General features: G+C 43.3%; 1 protein-coding gene across 2 annotated transcripts in view; it reads left to right on the top strand.

The window, feature by feature from the left end:
- The window catches only part of LOC147711655 (uncharacterized), a 1672131-nt gene that overhangs the window by 455570 nt on the left and 1199477 nt on the right, over positions 1-17084 (top strand). For both annotated transcript variants that reach the window (XM_086922319.1, XM_086922320.1), the window contains one exon: positions 11592-12190. In XM_086922319.1, the coding sequence (XP_086778445.1) occupies positions 11592-12190 (599 nt within the window). The remainder of the gene's footprint in view (positions 1-11591; positions 12191-17084) is intronic.

Genomic DNA, 17084 nt, shown 5'->3' on the forward strand with positions numbered 1-17084 from the left:
CATGTGTGGTGTGGAGTGCCTCAGGACATGCACTATCTCCACACTACTATAAAATCTATAAGACACCTATGATCATAGAGTTGACTGAAAAAGAATGCTATATCTTCAGTTATGCTAATGATTCACATATTTTGATCTGCCTGATTGGATTGGAAACTATAACCTAAAACTTAATAGTAAAATATATGGAAGCAAAGGGGAAAGGGACATTTTTTTCCAATCCCTATATTACCCTTCTTCCATTGAAATGCCTGTGTAAAGCTGCAATAACCTAAAAAGTGTAATGATCAGATTACAACAGTATCCAGCGGGTAAAGCTTCAGGTAGGATCTTTCAGTGCAAGGTTGGGAGTTCCTGAGCTGCGCCTATAGCACCCAACCCTTCGCCGCTGGATCCGGGTGCGAAGTTTTACCCGCTGGATACTGTTGTAATCTGATGATTACTTTTTGAATCACACTACTGTATACATAATATTTATACATTAGGGGCAATGATTCTATGTAGACAGTGAACTTAATAGATACTTGCTTAAATAGTTCTTTGGTCCTGAAGAATCGCCTGTTAATGAACAATAGCGAGAAACATGTTGACCGAACAATCACATAATCTAGAAGGTCCATGGAAGCATAATATTCCAACCTTTAACCTCTAGAACCTTTTTTAATTAAAGCAGGGGCCCGCCAGAATAAATTGTTCCTTGGTACCCTTAGCTTTATTTTAAACCACCCCTACACGTCTACAACCCTCTCTGGCCCCACACCCGCACTTCATCCATACGGCAATTGGAAAACGATCTCCGATAAAGAGCCCCTCTTTGAGGTGTTGCCCGTTGGGTATTGCACCACCGACCCAATGAGGAGCAGGCCCAAATGATGAAGCATGACACCTCCAAAGGTGTGTGAGGGCACTAAATCCAACAAAATGGTTGCCCAAGGGTAATTCTTCTTTACCCCAATAACATCCTCCGCATTACATGACTCATTCCTAACTCCCTTTTCACCACCCTTTTCTAGGAACGGCGCAGCTTTCTTTGAATTCTTGTAGTTCTGGGCTTTGGCTGTCGCTGGACCTTCTACTCTGTTTTTGAGTAGTAATAGCCTGTTCCTCCTCCTTTTGAATATATAAAGGAGACTCATCCACATATCAATAAAGAGAGGCTTTAATTTGTAAAGTGTGTAAAGTAAACTTCAAACTTACACAATTTTTACCATGCACATTTCACCATGCTTTTTCTGTGACATGAGAGCAGGGAAAAGTATCTGTTGTACGCATTTTCTGCACGATGTGTAATCCTGAATCAGGTTCACACTATACCACCTCTGTTTGGACCCAGCTATATGCAAAGCAGTCTTGATTCTGTTCCAATGGGAACAGTCCAGACAGAACTGTCAAGTCAGGTCAACCCTGATTCAGAACATGAGCAACCCAAGACTGGTTTTGCCCTTCATAGGGATCCTCTGCCAGGTATAGTTTGGCTGTCTGCACAATTTGCAGTCCTAAATCAGGATTACAATGCAAAACAGAGTACTATCCAAAGGCCAGGGAGAAGAGGGGAAATAACACCAAACAGTACAAAAAATACTCCCTCACGACCTATATAACATTACTTCCACTTTCAGAATACATTTCACCATGGGCTATTGAACTGAAAAATCAATAACATATCACAACATATTCATTCAGAGTTTTTTTTACTATGTTGTCATTCATTTATCTTTGTTCATTTTCAATGTTTATAAAAATACATATTCCTAATATTTACAAAATATCTCCAGTACAAATATATTTTCTACAATTATAATCTATTCACTCCCAGGTAGAGAACAAACCCACACATACCACTCATACATATATATACATTACATTCATATCCCATCCACAACTCCACATAACTATCCCAAATGCCACGTCTAGTTGGTTTTAGTCTCTATGACCCTATATAGGGCTGCTGCTAAATAGTAGGCATGTAAAATGACTTGGTCAACGCGTTTCAGTGGCATAAAAAGACATAAGAGCCACCTTCATCAGTACCCGCCAGATATCACACAAATAGTTCTCACCACCCTGGGATTACCTGAAAAAAATATGTCAAACATCTTCACAGATACTATTCCCCAAATTGCAGTAGCTTTGGGTGTCTATCACTGTACAGTGCTTGAGAGAATGCACATGGTGATGGTAACTGAACAAACTATGTTGTCACTTACTAATTGTTTCTGTCTTATTCGTGCCCTATGCTTCTATGGGCTGGATAAGTACAGAAAGATCACCTTTATGTACATCGACATATGTTTGTGGGATAAGGTGGCACTTGTGTCTCATAACACAATTTTCAATTTTCAATTTCAAAAAGCTTTATACGAATTGTAAAAATAAGTTCATAAAAGCATACAGATAAATAGTCACAGTTAAAATTTTACAGTTTCAGAGTTAATTAAAATGCCACATTCTCATTTCATCATTAAGGTACAAGAATTAAAAACAAGAAGTTTCATGATTTGTTATCATGACCATATAAAATGATTTAGATTGAGCCAGTAAAAGCCAACAGAATAAAACATATTCGGGCACCGTTTTAGACTTGCATCGTATTTCTGTACATGATCACAGCTCTCGGTAGGGAGGATACAACAAAGATGGTACGTTCATTATCTAGTGATCTTAGTTTGTCGTAAGCCCCTCTACATGACCTCAAACCCCAGAATACAAGTAGAGGCTTCAAGATTTTTTGCCTCGGAACACTATAAAAGGTGCAAAAGAAAGTACAGTGAATATTAGACTGGTAGGAGACGTTGTCACAAGGGCAAAGTCACTTTTCTTTACTCCAGTCATTACACTGTGGGAAGGTTATTAACCTATAAAAGGTTTCCAGCCTAAAATGAGTCAGAAGCATACGAGAGAAGGGGGGTTGTTCTATCAGGAGGTACAACTGAACGCCCTTGTTAGGAGTGACCAAATCGTGAGCCATGACCGTCTTCTTGTGCCTCTCTTCCCGCCATCTTTTGCTTTCCAAGTGTGCCAATAGGTGTTTTTTAAGGTCAGATCTTGATATGTTTACCATGCTTTCTGGGTTAGTAAAAAATTGGGAGAGACCAGTTTCTTCCAGCAAGGCTTTAACATATGAGAGCCATTTATTATTAGTGGCTCCATCCATTACTAGGCAGTCTATTAGGATCTTTCTATTCAGAGGGGTCCCTTGATTTACCCATACATTGTGCCATAGCAATACTGGTGATAGCTTGATAATATCAGTGACATAAGGCATAGCTACTTCCATGTGTGTCACATATGTTGCCGTGCTCCGGGGGGTTGCCAGTAGATAGCGTAAGAAACGATTCTCAACGCGTTGGATGGTTTCCACCTGCTCAATCCCCCAGAGCCCTGCCCATATGTCCCTGTAGAAATGCATTTAGCCTTAAAAATCTGGAGTAGTTCTTTAACTGGCCTCCCACTCAATCTCTTAGAAAGTTCACCAGAGCTCCGGTGGCTTTTGTGAAAGCTAGAGCCCGAGCAGCAACAGCAGGTTGCCAAGAACCCTTCCTCTCAAAGTGAACTCCAAGGTAACAGAATCTGTCAGTGAGTTCGACCGCTCTGCCATCCAAGGTTATTGGACAAGGTAATCTTCGGGTCTTAGGTCCACACGGCATTGTATAGGTTTTAGAAACATTCACATGTAGGCCCTTGCTTTTCATGTAGTCCGAGAATTTGGACACCGCTTTTTGTAGGCCTACCCTCGTCTGGGACATGATCGCCGCGCCGTCCGCGTAGAGCAGTATGGGGATGGGAGTTCCATTTGCTGTGGGATAGTCCTGATAAACCTCGCTCAAAATTGTGCCAACCTTGTTTATATAGAGCGTAAAGAGCAGGGGGCAAGAATGCACCCCTGTCTAACTCCTCTATGGATTTTAAACATATCGGAGCACTTGCCCTTTCTACCAAATCTCACACAGGCACCAGCCCATGGTACATTTCCTTGTTGAAAGTAAGTATTTGGTTGTCCAGGCCGATGTCCGCTAATGTCTGCCAAAGCGTTCAATGCTCGACACAATTGAATGCGGAACTTAGATCCACATAAGTAACAAACAGGTTTCTCCTTTTCTCATGGGTGTACTTGGCTGTAATTATAGCCAGATTAAGTCCCTGCTTGATAGTCCCTTTACCTGTCCTGAACCCATATTGCAGGTCGGACACGATTTCATGTTCCTCCAACCACTCCTGCATGCGGTTAAGAATGATCCTGCCTGCGATCTTCATTAGGCCATCAAGTAATGAAATTGGCCGATAGCAGGCAGGATCATTCCTATCACCCTTTTTATAAATCGGGACTACTATGGCTTCCGCCCAGGTAGGGATAAACCCAATGTTGTTTGCGGAATTAAGCACACGGGTCAGAAGAGGTGCCCAAAGATCTGGAACGCTTTTGAAAACGTCCACAGGAACACAGTCCGGCCCTGGGGCCTTCCCTGCCGGGCTTTCTCTGATTGCCTTACTCACTTCATCCAAGCGAAATTGAATGCCCAATGGGAAGGAGGTACTATCTGTATCTGGCAGGAGTGCCCCCCGATTATCGGGAGACAGTCTAGAGGGTTCAGCTCCGTTGTAGAGGCCTTCAAAGTGTTTGACCCAGCTTTGAGCTGTAATAGCTTGATCTATCTGGGGGCCCTGGCGGTCTTGGAGGAACAGAGCGTTAACAGGCTTCCAGAAGGCAATATTGTCATTCCGGTCAGCTGCTGCACGAAGATCAGACCACGCCTGAGTTTTTAGCTCCCTTTTCCTACTATTTAGGGCTCTCCGATAAACACATCTAGCTAGCTGGATCTCTTCTTTGGATTTTGGGCTAGAGTGGCGGGCTTTTTTCAGGGCAGCGAGCGCCTTAGTACAGTTGCCATTAAACCAGCCATAGGATCCCTTAGATGGGTTATGAGGGGCTTTGGTCAATAAATGTTTGATACCCATAGAGATTTTTTTAATGAACCAACAATGCTGTCAGAATCGGCTTCTGCTGAAAGACAGACTTTAAAATCCTCCTGGTTATTTTTAACAAGTTTTTGTAAAAAATTTGTGGGTTCGACCTCATCCCATTTAATGCGGAACCCATTTTTGGATGCAAGTATTGGGGTTAAGCTGTAAGCAATGTTGTTGTTACGGCTTAAATCGCCGTCCCTCGTCTTCAATTCCACAACTAAAGTGTAATGATCACTGAGTACAGTGTCCAAGGTCTCCCAGTTTAATACTGCGCCTGCATAACGGGTTGAAAGGAGTGTAAAGTCAATAGCAGAATTTTTCCCCCTCCCGTTAAATGTTGGTCTAAAAGATTTAGTAGGGGCACACACCTCATTGATAAATGATAGCGTAAATTGGGCTGATATAGTGTTATATAGCTCCCCAACCCTTGTGTGGGTGAAGTGGCTCACAGGCCCTTCGGAATCCTCTCCCAACCCACAGATACCCTCTGAACCTTGGGAGCAGAGAGAGCAATTAAAATCCCCAACCCATAACAGGGCCATATCGTTGGTCATTTGGTCCTCAATTTTGGTTAGGTCCTTCAAGAGATTGTTAAGGGTAAACTCAATTTGGGAAGGGGGGATATTGTTATAAAAATTTACCAGGCCATATTTTGCAAAGTTCCCCATTAAGTGATCAGGATTTGATAATAAACGTTAGAAATTAATTTAACGTCTAGGGGACCCGTATTAACTGAGATGTAAGTACAGAGGCCCCCCTTGTATCTACCTCTGAGGCTAGGAATGGCTGGAGTAGAAAAGGTTTTTATATCCTACTATATGAAGTTCTGTATTAACCCATGTTTCTTGGGCGCAGATGATGGAATGATTTAATGTAATTGACTGCCATGTGGAATCATTAATTTTGGCAGACAGACCTGCAACGTTCCAGCTAATTATACTATTAGAAGATGGAGTTGTCAGTGGCAAACTAGTCTTGGGGGGTTCACCCTGGGAGACTTCAAAGGTTACCACGCAATCAGCAATTGCGATTGTTGGTGGAGACCTTTCCCAGTTTTTGTTAACAGATGATCTTGTTGGTTGTACCCGTTGAGCAGTGGATCTCACTCCGGTATTAGGGACTCAGTGGCTGGCCCAGTAGAAGGTCTTGAGACATGTGCATATTTACTTGGGGCATGCTTTGAGAGGCTGTTAATAGAGCTACCACCTATTGTAGGGGCAATGGTAATGGGCATATCTATATTTGATACGAGTAATTTGTCCACTGTACTTTCCACTTGCACTATCATCTTGTCAACCCCCACTGAAAGCTCGGGGGTGAGTCAGTCTACGCCGTCTAGGCCATTCAATGCCTCATATCTATTTCTAGTAGGTACATTGAAGGCTGGGGCCCCCGAGATGTTAAGAGACAATTGGATTTCTTGAGTTGATAGGGCTGGAGAGACCTTGGATAAAAGTAACTCAGGTCGTGGATCTGAATACCCTCTCCCCCACTTTCCTGATACCAGTCATTAAAGAACTTTACAACTCTACGGTCTCTGAAGTTACTATGTCCCCTTTGGAATCTTTCGGGCTCTGGCCTACCCATTTAAGCCTTCGAACGTTCAGTATTTCCCCTTTAATATTAGGGGGTAAGGGTCTGTTCATCCGCAACCAGTACATAACCTTATTTTTAAGTTCCCAATAGCTTTCTAATTTGTCTTGGGATAGTTCTGGTACCCTGGTCAGTACTGCAACATACGGGACCGCCTCTGGGGGGAGGTCGATATGTTGAATTGGTCCAGTGTTCTTTCTAGAGGTTGAATCGCCCCTTTCATTGTTGCGTGGTGTGGTCCTTGCTCTAGTTTCATTACTCTTAACTCCTTTGGGCCTTGGTGATCCTATAGCCCTGGTGGTGGTCTGTGTATTTACTGGAGCTATGTGTGGGGGGTCTGGCAGCATAGTAGTCTTACTGGTACTATAAGTCAGAGGGCCTGGGGCAGAAGGTCTGATATTAGTATTGGGTGTTAGGTCCTTCAATAAAGCGGTATTAACACTTACAGCTTATTCTATGGACCCCCAGTTGGAAAGCCACCCTCTTCAGCCTTTCCACGAGTGGCAGGATGAGAGATTTCATTAGAGTTTCATTATTCCCTGTCAACTCCTGTATAAGGCTAGGGGGCTGTGGGCCCTGTTCTAAATTTACATTCATGGCCGCTTTTCCTACTCCGTTAGAATCTTTAATTGGAGAGCATAAGTTTATCTTGGTCTGTTTAGGCTGTCTCCCCATTTGTTTATTTCCCCCTCTTTTCCTTTTTAGCGGTCGTCCTTTGGCTGTAATTTGGGCCCGCCCTTTATTGCCAACCCCAGGATTTGGGGGGTTCGGTGGAATAGAGTCCCCCAAGACTAACTAGGGATGGTCAACCTGGGGGCGAGGACATAGATACAGCGGTCTCCAACCTGAATCAGCGCATCACGGAAGCGCTTGACCATACAGCCCCACTTTGCCGTACAACCACATGTGCTCGGAAAGATCGCTCAGCTCCATGGTTCAGTGCTGAGCTGAGACTAACGAAGGCGGACTGTAGGCGGGCAGAAAAAGTCTAAAGGGTGTCCTATGACAACAAGGCCAGGGATTTGTTTCTGGAAAAGAGGCGCCTTCACCATAGGCTGATAAAAAAGTCTAAGGCAGCCTATTTTGCTGGACAAATTCAGGGGGCGGAAAACTCCGCCAAGGAACTTTTCGGCATCTACAAATCCCTGACTTCGGTAAATGCACCTACAGAGCCGGAGAGCTGCTCTACGGAGTCATGTGACCGGATTGCCGAATATTTCTCCGCCAAAGTAGAGAAGATCTACTCGACCTTCCCTATTCGGTCGATAGGGTCTGACCTGGAGGTAGCAATGGGGGACACAGAGTCGGCAGGGCATATTACACACTTCTGCACCCCTCCTCCTGAGGAATTAATAGCGGTGTGCCGCTCTGTTACATCAGGGTCCCCGTGGGATCCGGTGTCGCCAAAACGCTTGGTAAACAGCCTGGAAGTCCTGGAGCCTTATATAAGGCACATCCTCGACGTCTCCTTCGGATCGGGAAAGCTGCCGGAGGGGTGGAAACAGGCGGTGGTGCTCCCGCTCCGGAAGAAACCCCACTTAGGCTTCGAGGTATTAGAAAATCTGAGGCCCATCTCCCTCCTGCCTTTTCTGTCAAAAGTGGCGGAAAAGGTGGTCAATACCCAAATTATGAAGCACATGGAAGAAAGGGGACTGCTCCATGCGACGCAGTTTGGCTTTAGGCCACGACATTCAACTGAGTCCGCCCTTCTCATGGCTACGGAACATCTGAGAGAGGGCGTGGATGCAGGCCAAACTATGGCTTTGATCCTGTTGGACCTCAGCGCGGCGTTCGACACTGTAGCACATAACATCCTGCTACAGTGTCTGAACAGAGGTGGCATCTCTGGCACCGCGCTGAGATGGATCCAAGACTTCCTCAATGGGAGAAGTTTCCGAGTCAGGCAGGGTGACTGCTATTCGAAGGGGGTGCCTTTGGGCCAAGGCGTGCCGCAGGGCTCGTCATTGAGCCCAACCCTCTTTAATATGTATGTCGCGCCTATTGCCTCGATTGTGGAGAGCCATGGCCTCCAACTGGTCTCGTATGCCGACGACACGCAGCTGGTGACCTCCCTATCGCATGCGTCCTGTCTTGCGGCCGATGGCTTCCGTTCGTGCATGAAAGATCTAGACGAATGGATGGCCAACAATTGTTTGAAGTTGAACGGCAGCAAGACAGAGGTGCTGGTGGTGGGGAGGGCCCAGTCTGCCTGGTCGCCGGCGTGGTGGCCTTCCTGCCTTGGACCTACCCCAACCCCCTGCCAAGAGGCACGCAACCTGGGGGTGTGGTTTGACGCGGGTCTTACATTCGGCCCCCAGATTAATCGGGTGGTGGGAGTCTGCTTCGGGATTCTGAAGAAGCTGAGGAAAGTCCTGGACTTACTCCCGATTGAAGCCCGTCAAACCCTGGTCCATGCCCTGGTGACAGCTAGGTCGGATTATGGGAACCTGCTGTACCTGGGGGCTCCAGAAAAAAGTATGGCGCGCCTGCAAGTGCTGCAGAATGCGGCAGCGCGTCTGATTCTCAGACTGCCTAAAAGGGCGCCTTCTAAGGCGGCCCTCCAGCAGCTACACTGGCTCCCTGTGAGGAGAAGAGTGGAGTATAAAGCCCTCTGCACCTGTCATCGCATCTTGAATGGCAGGGCACCCGACCCTCTGACCAAACTGATCGAAGTGTACAAACCTACACGTGCGCTGAGATCCACGGGGGGCGGCCTACTGAAGATTCCAAGAATTAAGAAGGCCCGCATGGGAGGCAGGTCCTTCAGATGCCTAGCGGCTGCTAACTGGAATAAACTGCCAGCGGACTTGCGCCGGATCCAGAGGAGGCTAGCTTCCGAGTGAAACTAAAAACATTTCTTTATACTAAATAACGGCCCGCGCAGTTTTTTGTGTCCCCTGTTTTCTGCCTCTCCCACTTTCAGCGCGTGGACACGCCGGTGTGCGTAATCGCAGCGCTCTACAAATGTCCCAATAATAATAATAATAATAATAATAATAAGGACTAAGTCTGTCCCATGATCAGCACTCTACTTGAGGACCTGTTGGGCTCAGGAGGCGTGGTGACATCTTTAAGCAGATGGGGTATACTAATGTTGCTATGACGCGATCCCTCCGTGACGGGTAAGGATACAGGAGGGGCCGCTGTAGGTAGGGGACTTGAGGAAATGCGTCTTCTCTGAAATTCTGACGAAATGCGTCGCCCCGTTATAGCAATCTCATGCTCCAGCATGGAGGCCGCTCTGATGATGAACTGTCCGAGCATCCTCCTTACTGACCCCCCCCACAAAGGATTTTCTTCCCATCTGAGCCCTCAACGACATGATTAGTTCCTTATCTGTACCAAGGGCTTATGCTACAACAGGAGGCAGGATCAACTCTGACAGTACAGCAGTAGTTAAACACCGGATGGAAAAGTAAGTCTAACGGTGGTTGTACCAAATATAACAGTACCTTAATGTTCTTAGGGCGGTGTAGCCAAGTTACTGATAGAAGGGATATGGCCCAGCCCAGTCTCCTCAGGCCCGCTCGGCGTCCCGCTGGCGTCTCGCTCGTGTCCCGCTACGCGGAGGGCAGGGTTGATTTTAAATCGCCTCCTGGCACGTATCCTCCCGGAAACGGCTTTCTAGCTGCAAGGGCACCTGGTAGCTGTAGTGTCTGTGCCCCTCAGTCCCCCCACTGCGGCCGAGCTGAGGTAGAAGAAGCTGCGGTGGTGGGGAGAGACCGGGTGAGGCAGTGGGCTGATGCAGAGCAGGTCGGGTCGCAAACAGGATCCCCCAGCAAGGAAGAAAGTCCAGCAAATACTGGCAAAGTAAGGAGAGTTTCCTGTGTGCGCCAAGTGAAGCCCCCGCTCCACTGAGGGCAGGGCTGATTTTAAATCGCCTCCTGGAAGGTATCCTCCCGGAAGCGGCTTTCTAGCCGCAAGGGCACCTGGTAGCTGTAGTGTCTGTGCCCCTCGTTCTCCCCCCCCCCCCCCACTGGGGCCGTGCTAAGGTAGAAGAAGCTGCAGCGGCGGGGAGAGAACGGGTGCGGCAGTGGGCTGATGCAGAGCAGGTCAGGTCACAAACAGGATCCCCCAGCAAGGAAGAAAGTCCAGCAAATACCGGCAAAGTAAGGAGAGTTTCCTGTGTGCGCCAAGTGAAGCCCTCTCATAACACACCTTTTTTTAATATACTCTAGTGTTTGATTGTTGGTCCAATCAATGTCTGTATATAATAATATTATGTCATGGACTAGTAACCGATGGATTGTTTTACATATTTTTTCAGGTAATCCCAGGGTGAAGAGAAGTATTGGTGTGATATCTGGCGGGTCCTGATGAAGGTGGCTCTTACGTTTTTTTATGCCACCGAATAGATTATAATTGTAGAAAATATATTTGTACTGGAGATCTTTTGTAAATAATAGGAATATGTATTTTTTATAAATATTGAAAATGAACAAAGATAAATGAATGATAACATAGTAAAAATAAAAAAAGTCTAAATGAATATGTTGTGATATGTTATTGATATTTTGGTTCAATAGCCCATGGTGAAACGTATTCTGAAAGTGGAAGTAATGTTATATAGGTCGCGAGGGAGTATTTTCTGTACTAAATCAGGACTTAAACAGTAGTCAGAATGAGGCCCTTTATCAGGTCTGACAAATCCAATAACTTTTCCTTTGGGTTAGCCCCCAATGTTCCTTTGGTTAATACCCATACAACCATGCTTTGAGACAATGTCAATCACATCTCTTCAATCCAGCGGAGTTCACTGTCAACATATAGGCTGAATTATTTCACTGTCTACGGAGGGCTTCCATTGCAATGCATGATTTGCATTATTTTCAGCATCTGGTAGAACTATTTTCTTTTTACATTACTTTTTCCTGATCTGAAAAATATAGAAGTGCCATTTTCGAATACCAGTGGGGATTACTCCGATTTCTTATACACATAATTTAAATTACTTTAATGATTTGCAAATATCAATCAGAAGTTGCTTTCTGAAAAAGGTCATTAACACCAAATGCTTTTTCTGTGTTTTGCAGAAGACGAAGATGATCCTTACCATCAAGTCTCAGATTTTCCACTTCATTTGCTGAAAAACTGTAGTAAAAGCAACCAAGATGTAAGAACTGTAACAAGATGGATAACGCAAAACATGATGACATTTTATAGACATCAGTGTTTACAGATTGCAGAACAACATGTAAGACATGGCATTCAGTCAACACATGCATGTGACAGAAGTCTCCACTCAAGACAAGAGCAGTTACATTTTTGGACACTTGTGGGAATATTTATGAATGTGTATATGGAGAACAATGTACAACTGAAGAGTGAATTTAAACAAATTAGTTTTACGAAGCAAACATTCAAACAAACCACAGATTCATACGAGGATGTTCTCTTGCACACTTTCCAAATGTTATCTACGTCTCTCTATAAAAAGATTCAGACTCAATCACAAACTTCTATGTATTTGAGTAAAAACATTCTTAAGAAACTGCAGGGATGGCTTGATACAGAACACGGAAGCACTTCATACACAAGCAAGAAAAATGACCAAATGAAGTTGATGACAAGACATCTCAGGAGACTGCCTTGGGACATTAGGCATCTGGTGGTTGTCATTATTTCAGAAAAAGTAAGTATGACAAACAAAAAGCCTATAATGAAAACAAATGTAAAGCAAATCAAAAGTATGGAATTGTTTTCTTGAGTTTTGACTGATTCCTCCTATTTTATCACAATTTCTTACATGATACGGTACACAAAGGCAAGTTCAGTTGTAAATCTAAAATAACTACCAAATGTACTTTTTTTTACACATGCTTGTAATCCACAAATAGTTTTATGAGTGCGGACAACTCCACCACAATTGCGGAGAAATTTGTTCTCATAAATCCCACTCAAGGGGTGGGAAATGCACATTCCAATGTGTGGTTTGCCTCGAAACTTTGGTTATGCCCACAAACATGTACATTTGTGGGCATTCCCAAACTCCAATCTTACCTTTTTCCACCCTGGAATGATATTTGCTCTAGTCACACCCCTTCCAGGATGGGAAGAAGAGCGAATCACCACCACATATTGTAGGATAGCAAGGGAAGGGCTTACTCTGTGGGAAGCACTTTTTCCAAGTGCACTATTGGGAATAGTGGTAAATACAAAATAGTATAAAATCTGCATCCAAACATGTATATTAATCTACAGGTGTAGAATTACTATTTTTTTCTTGACTGAGGCCGCCATCTTTTATATGCACTGTAAAGGCTTTTGAAATGTTTTCTACCTAGACATAGATTATTTAATAACTAGAGCCATCTCTCAAACTTATGTGGTGGTGTGGCAGTTAAGAAGCCACAAAAATTTGTGGGGCTATGTGTAATGAGAAACTGTGAACAGTGTGCAAATCAAGAAATGTGAGATAATCCAGAAGTACTTGTGGGAATAAAGAAACCAGCATTTTAATTGGTATGCATACCAAAGTGGCACAAAGTCTGAGTCAGGATGATGTGCTGATTTTGTTTTAGGCCTCTGCGTAATTTATGTGATGCTTTTAACCTTGAGCTCTCTCAACATTTTAGGAAAATAATGTTGAACCAAACCAGGCCTGTTACATGTGTTGATCTGGTATGTTTTGTGACTTTTCTAGTCAAGGCCTTCCCTCACCTTCGAAAGTTACTTGAGTTACTGTAGCACACTGGATCAAGTAGAAAACGTTTCTCAGCTAGAAACGTTCTTCCCTAATCAGTCTCCCGCTCACAAGCACAAAAACTATTCAAATTATTTGAAAATGTGAACATTTTGGGGATTTTACCTAGAACAAAAGTTGGTAATTTCAATTTATCATATATAACTTTTTGTAACAAGCCATTGTGTCGGCGCAGGAGGCAGACCCGTGTGGTATGGATATGGAGATCCTCTGACTACTTTGGCTAGGATCATGGCATTGTTCTATCTTTTCTTGACCCCGGCGGCCTGTTCGATCCTGGTTGATTGGAGTTTCTAGTCTCCGAAGCTTATGTAATTCGCGCCTGTTGCCTCATTTAAGTAGGCATTGTGTCTATTCGACTACTTGGATGTTCAAACACTCATCTTTACACTTCCTGGATTAGAAACTTTGGGCTTTTTTACCTTTCTCAAACATTCGTCCCTCCGATTATTCAGATTTTCCCGAAACTCCCTCATTTATCTGATATTGACCATTGCATGTCGTAAGGTGGTTCGCTGATTATTCCTTCGTTCTAGCCTCCTTGGGAGCTCTATGTCTGATATGCTTTTGCTTGCCCAGAACGTATGAACGGGATCCAATCTGATTGACCTGGAATTGTGGAACACTGTGCCTTTCCTAAACTATTGCGATGTTTGGCGCCCTGATGAAGGAATTCCCTACTGTGGCACTATTCCGAAACGTGCGTCAGCGCTTTTTCTGTCTGGCTGATGAGAGATTCTAGTTGGTTGAGTCTATATGGATGTATCGGTTTGTGACAGGTAGAAAGAGTGAGTGACGTATGTGCCTCTTTTTATTGCTCTTCCTGTTCTTGGGCTGTCGATACATGAATTATATGTAGTCTTCATTCTATGAAGTATGGATTTTTGTACTTTGCACATTTGACAGAGATTTTTCTATAAAAACAAATGATAATAAAATAATTTAAATATTTTTAGCTGTTCTGTGGGCATTTAATAATTTTGGAACTGTTTGGTCCTCTATACTACTGGGAACTGCCCGTTCATGTTGTTCTATATGTATACTGCCCTGGTGGGTTGTTCCCCCTTATCCTTTTTAGGTTCAGGGCCCCTCTCATGTTCTTTATACTTTTCTAGGCAAGTCCTTCCCTCACCTTCGAAAGTTACTTAAGGTACTGTAGCAAACTGGATCAAGTAGAAAACGTTTCTCAGCTAGAAACGTTCTTCCCTAATCACTCTCCCGCTCACAAACACAAAAACTATTCAAATTATTTGAAAATGTGAACATTTTGGAGATTTTACCTAGAACAAAAGTTGGTAATTTCAATTTATCATATATAACTTTATTCGGTCATTTGTAACAAGCCATCAAAGTATGCAAAATATAAAACATAAATATATTTACAATTAAAATAGTATTAAACCATTGTAAACACAAGTACAAATGACATCCCGAATCAGTTTAAGAATATGGATACATAAATACAATCAATCTAATCATACTTAAAAGAGGGAGCAGTACAACCACCAAAGATATGGGATGCAGCTGTGTTTACCAAGCTAGGGATTTCAAATACGTATACAGCATAGAAGGTAAGAGGGGTTAAAATGGCAACACAACTATGATAAAACATTTTTGCGGGTTAACCAGAAGGAGAACAAACAACGGCTGAGAGCAAAGACTATTGGCCCCGAAGTATCTGTTTTTAAGATTCGAAACGCGATCTGGTACTGCCTGACCCCCAAGTTGAGGCATATTGGTCTAATCCATTTCCTATGTAACTGCCAATACTTGGGACAAGTGAACAAGATATGTTCTTCGGTTTCGTCAACTTCACAGCATGCTTACAGGTGTCTAAAACTAGGCCACTCGCCTCTTTCCCCGGAATTTTCAGTAATAAGTTACCATACCTAAACCTAATATACAAACTTTTAGCAAGGGGGGGCGAAATTAGGTCAAGGAACGGCTCAAATAGGGAGCAAGATTTTATTATAAAAAAATTAGATGTTAGCTGGCCGCTTGTTTGATTATTAGTGTAGTGCTACCCCACTACCTTCCAATACATAGCTTTAAGGGACAAAAAGTCACGTCTTAGTGGTCCTTTCTGGGTACTCCCATAAACCCATCAGGTTCAGTAACTTGCACCATTTAGCTATATGTTTGAACCAAGGAAGTTGTTTTGCTCCATTCTGCGTTCGGACCTCCTGTAAGGAGTTACGATATTCAGTTAATTGGGGAGTAGTCCATAGACGCAACCAGTATGTTAGGGGTCTCAGGACAGCCAAATCACTGATTCTTTTTAACCCAAGATCACAAAAAAGTGGGGTGAGTGGTGTTGTAACAGGTAGCGAGATCAGAGCCCTTGCAAAGTTATTCTTGCAAATAGTTCATTGATTTACAGGACTAAATCCCCAGATCTCTGCTCCTTACAAAGCTCCACTTTGGGCTTTTGCACAGTAAATTCCGAGGTCTGAAGAAAGGGGTTGGGTATAAGATTGTTTAAAAAATCTTAATACTGATTTGGATCTTTGGCATAGAGTTAGGAAGCTCTTACTCAGTTGGTATTCCCAACTAAGCGTCTCATTCAAGCCTATGCCCAAGTAATCAAAGTTTTTTACTCGTTCCAATGGTTCAAGTAAGATCTTAACCTCTTGTATACCACCCCGTACTTTACCGAACACCATACAATTTGTTTTCAAGGTGTTCAGTTCTAATTTCCTCTCCTTATAAAAACTCAGGAATTTATCCAATAAAACTTGTAAACCCATAGGGGTTGTGGATATTAATAAAGAATTGTCGACAAAGAGCAAGATGGGTATTTTTGCATCGTTAAACGAAGGGGCATCATTCTTGCAACCCATTAGACAACTCACCACATCATTAATAACAGGGAGAACAATGTGGGGGTGAGAACACACCCTTGGCGCACCACACATTGAATCAGAATGCTCTCTGTCAGTTCCCCATTTCTCCCCTACCTGTTCTGGGCATAATGATCCTTATGTAATCTGGTAATCACAGTCACCAGGTCTGCCAGGGCGCATTGGTCAAGCATGGTCTTCCACAGCAAATTGACGTGGTACCAAATCAAATGCAGCTCGCAGATCCACGAAAGCCACATAAAGCTGCTGTTTCCTAAGTAGCACGTACTTCCATGCTAGCAGGGAGAATTTAGATTTTTCACAGCCTGCTGGGCAGAAAATCTGGATTTTATTAAAGACACGGAGGCTAATATTATGCAAATCTCCTTTATTACTACAGCTCAGTAGCAACAATTGAAGAACATGGAACTTCAATCAACATTCTAAAGAAGTATAAAGTTCCTTGTAGACTATCTCTCATCCTTCTTTGTCCAAGAAAACTGCGAAGAAAGATCATCATGAAGAACATAAGCATAAGATTCAAAATAACTGGAGAACCAAGAACTTCCAAATACGAACTTCCAGAAGAGAAGAACCACTTTTACTCTGAAAGAAAAAAGTGCATTAAGAACATTATCAATCACATTATTGATTGGTCTGAAGTAACGAACTTTAAACATACTATCATTTGACCAATCTGCAGCTCTAAGGATATCTTGTAATCCTCCACCAAGACAGTAAACCTTTGATGCAGAAGCACCTCTAATAGAATGAGCACCAAAAATTGAGACATCCACACCACTTTCATACATGACATTTTTTACCCATCTGGCTAAAGTTGGAGAAGAGACTCCTTTATGAGGAGATCTATAAGAGATTAATAATTGAGATTCATTTAATCTTAAAACTCTGGTTCTTTTTTCATATTCTTTTAAACACTTAACTACACAAAGTCTACTATTTCCGTTAAAATAGGGATAGAA

The sequence above is a fragment of the Lissotriton vulgaris genome, chromosome 5, assembly GCF_964263255.1.
Source record: "Lissotriton vulgaris chromosome 5, aLisVul1.2, whole genome shotgun sequence".
Lineage (NCBI taxonomy): Eukaryota > Metazoa > Chordata > Amphibia > Caudata > Salamandridae > Lissotriton > Lissotriton vulgaris.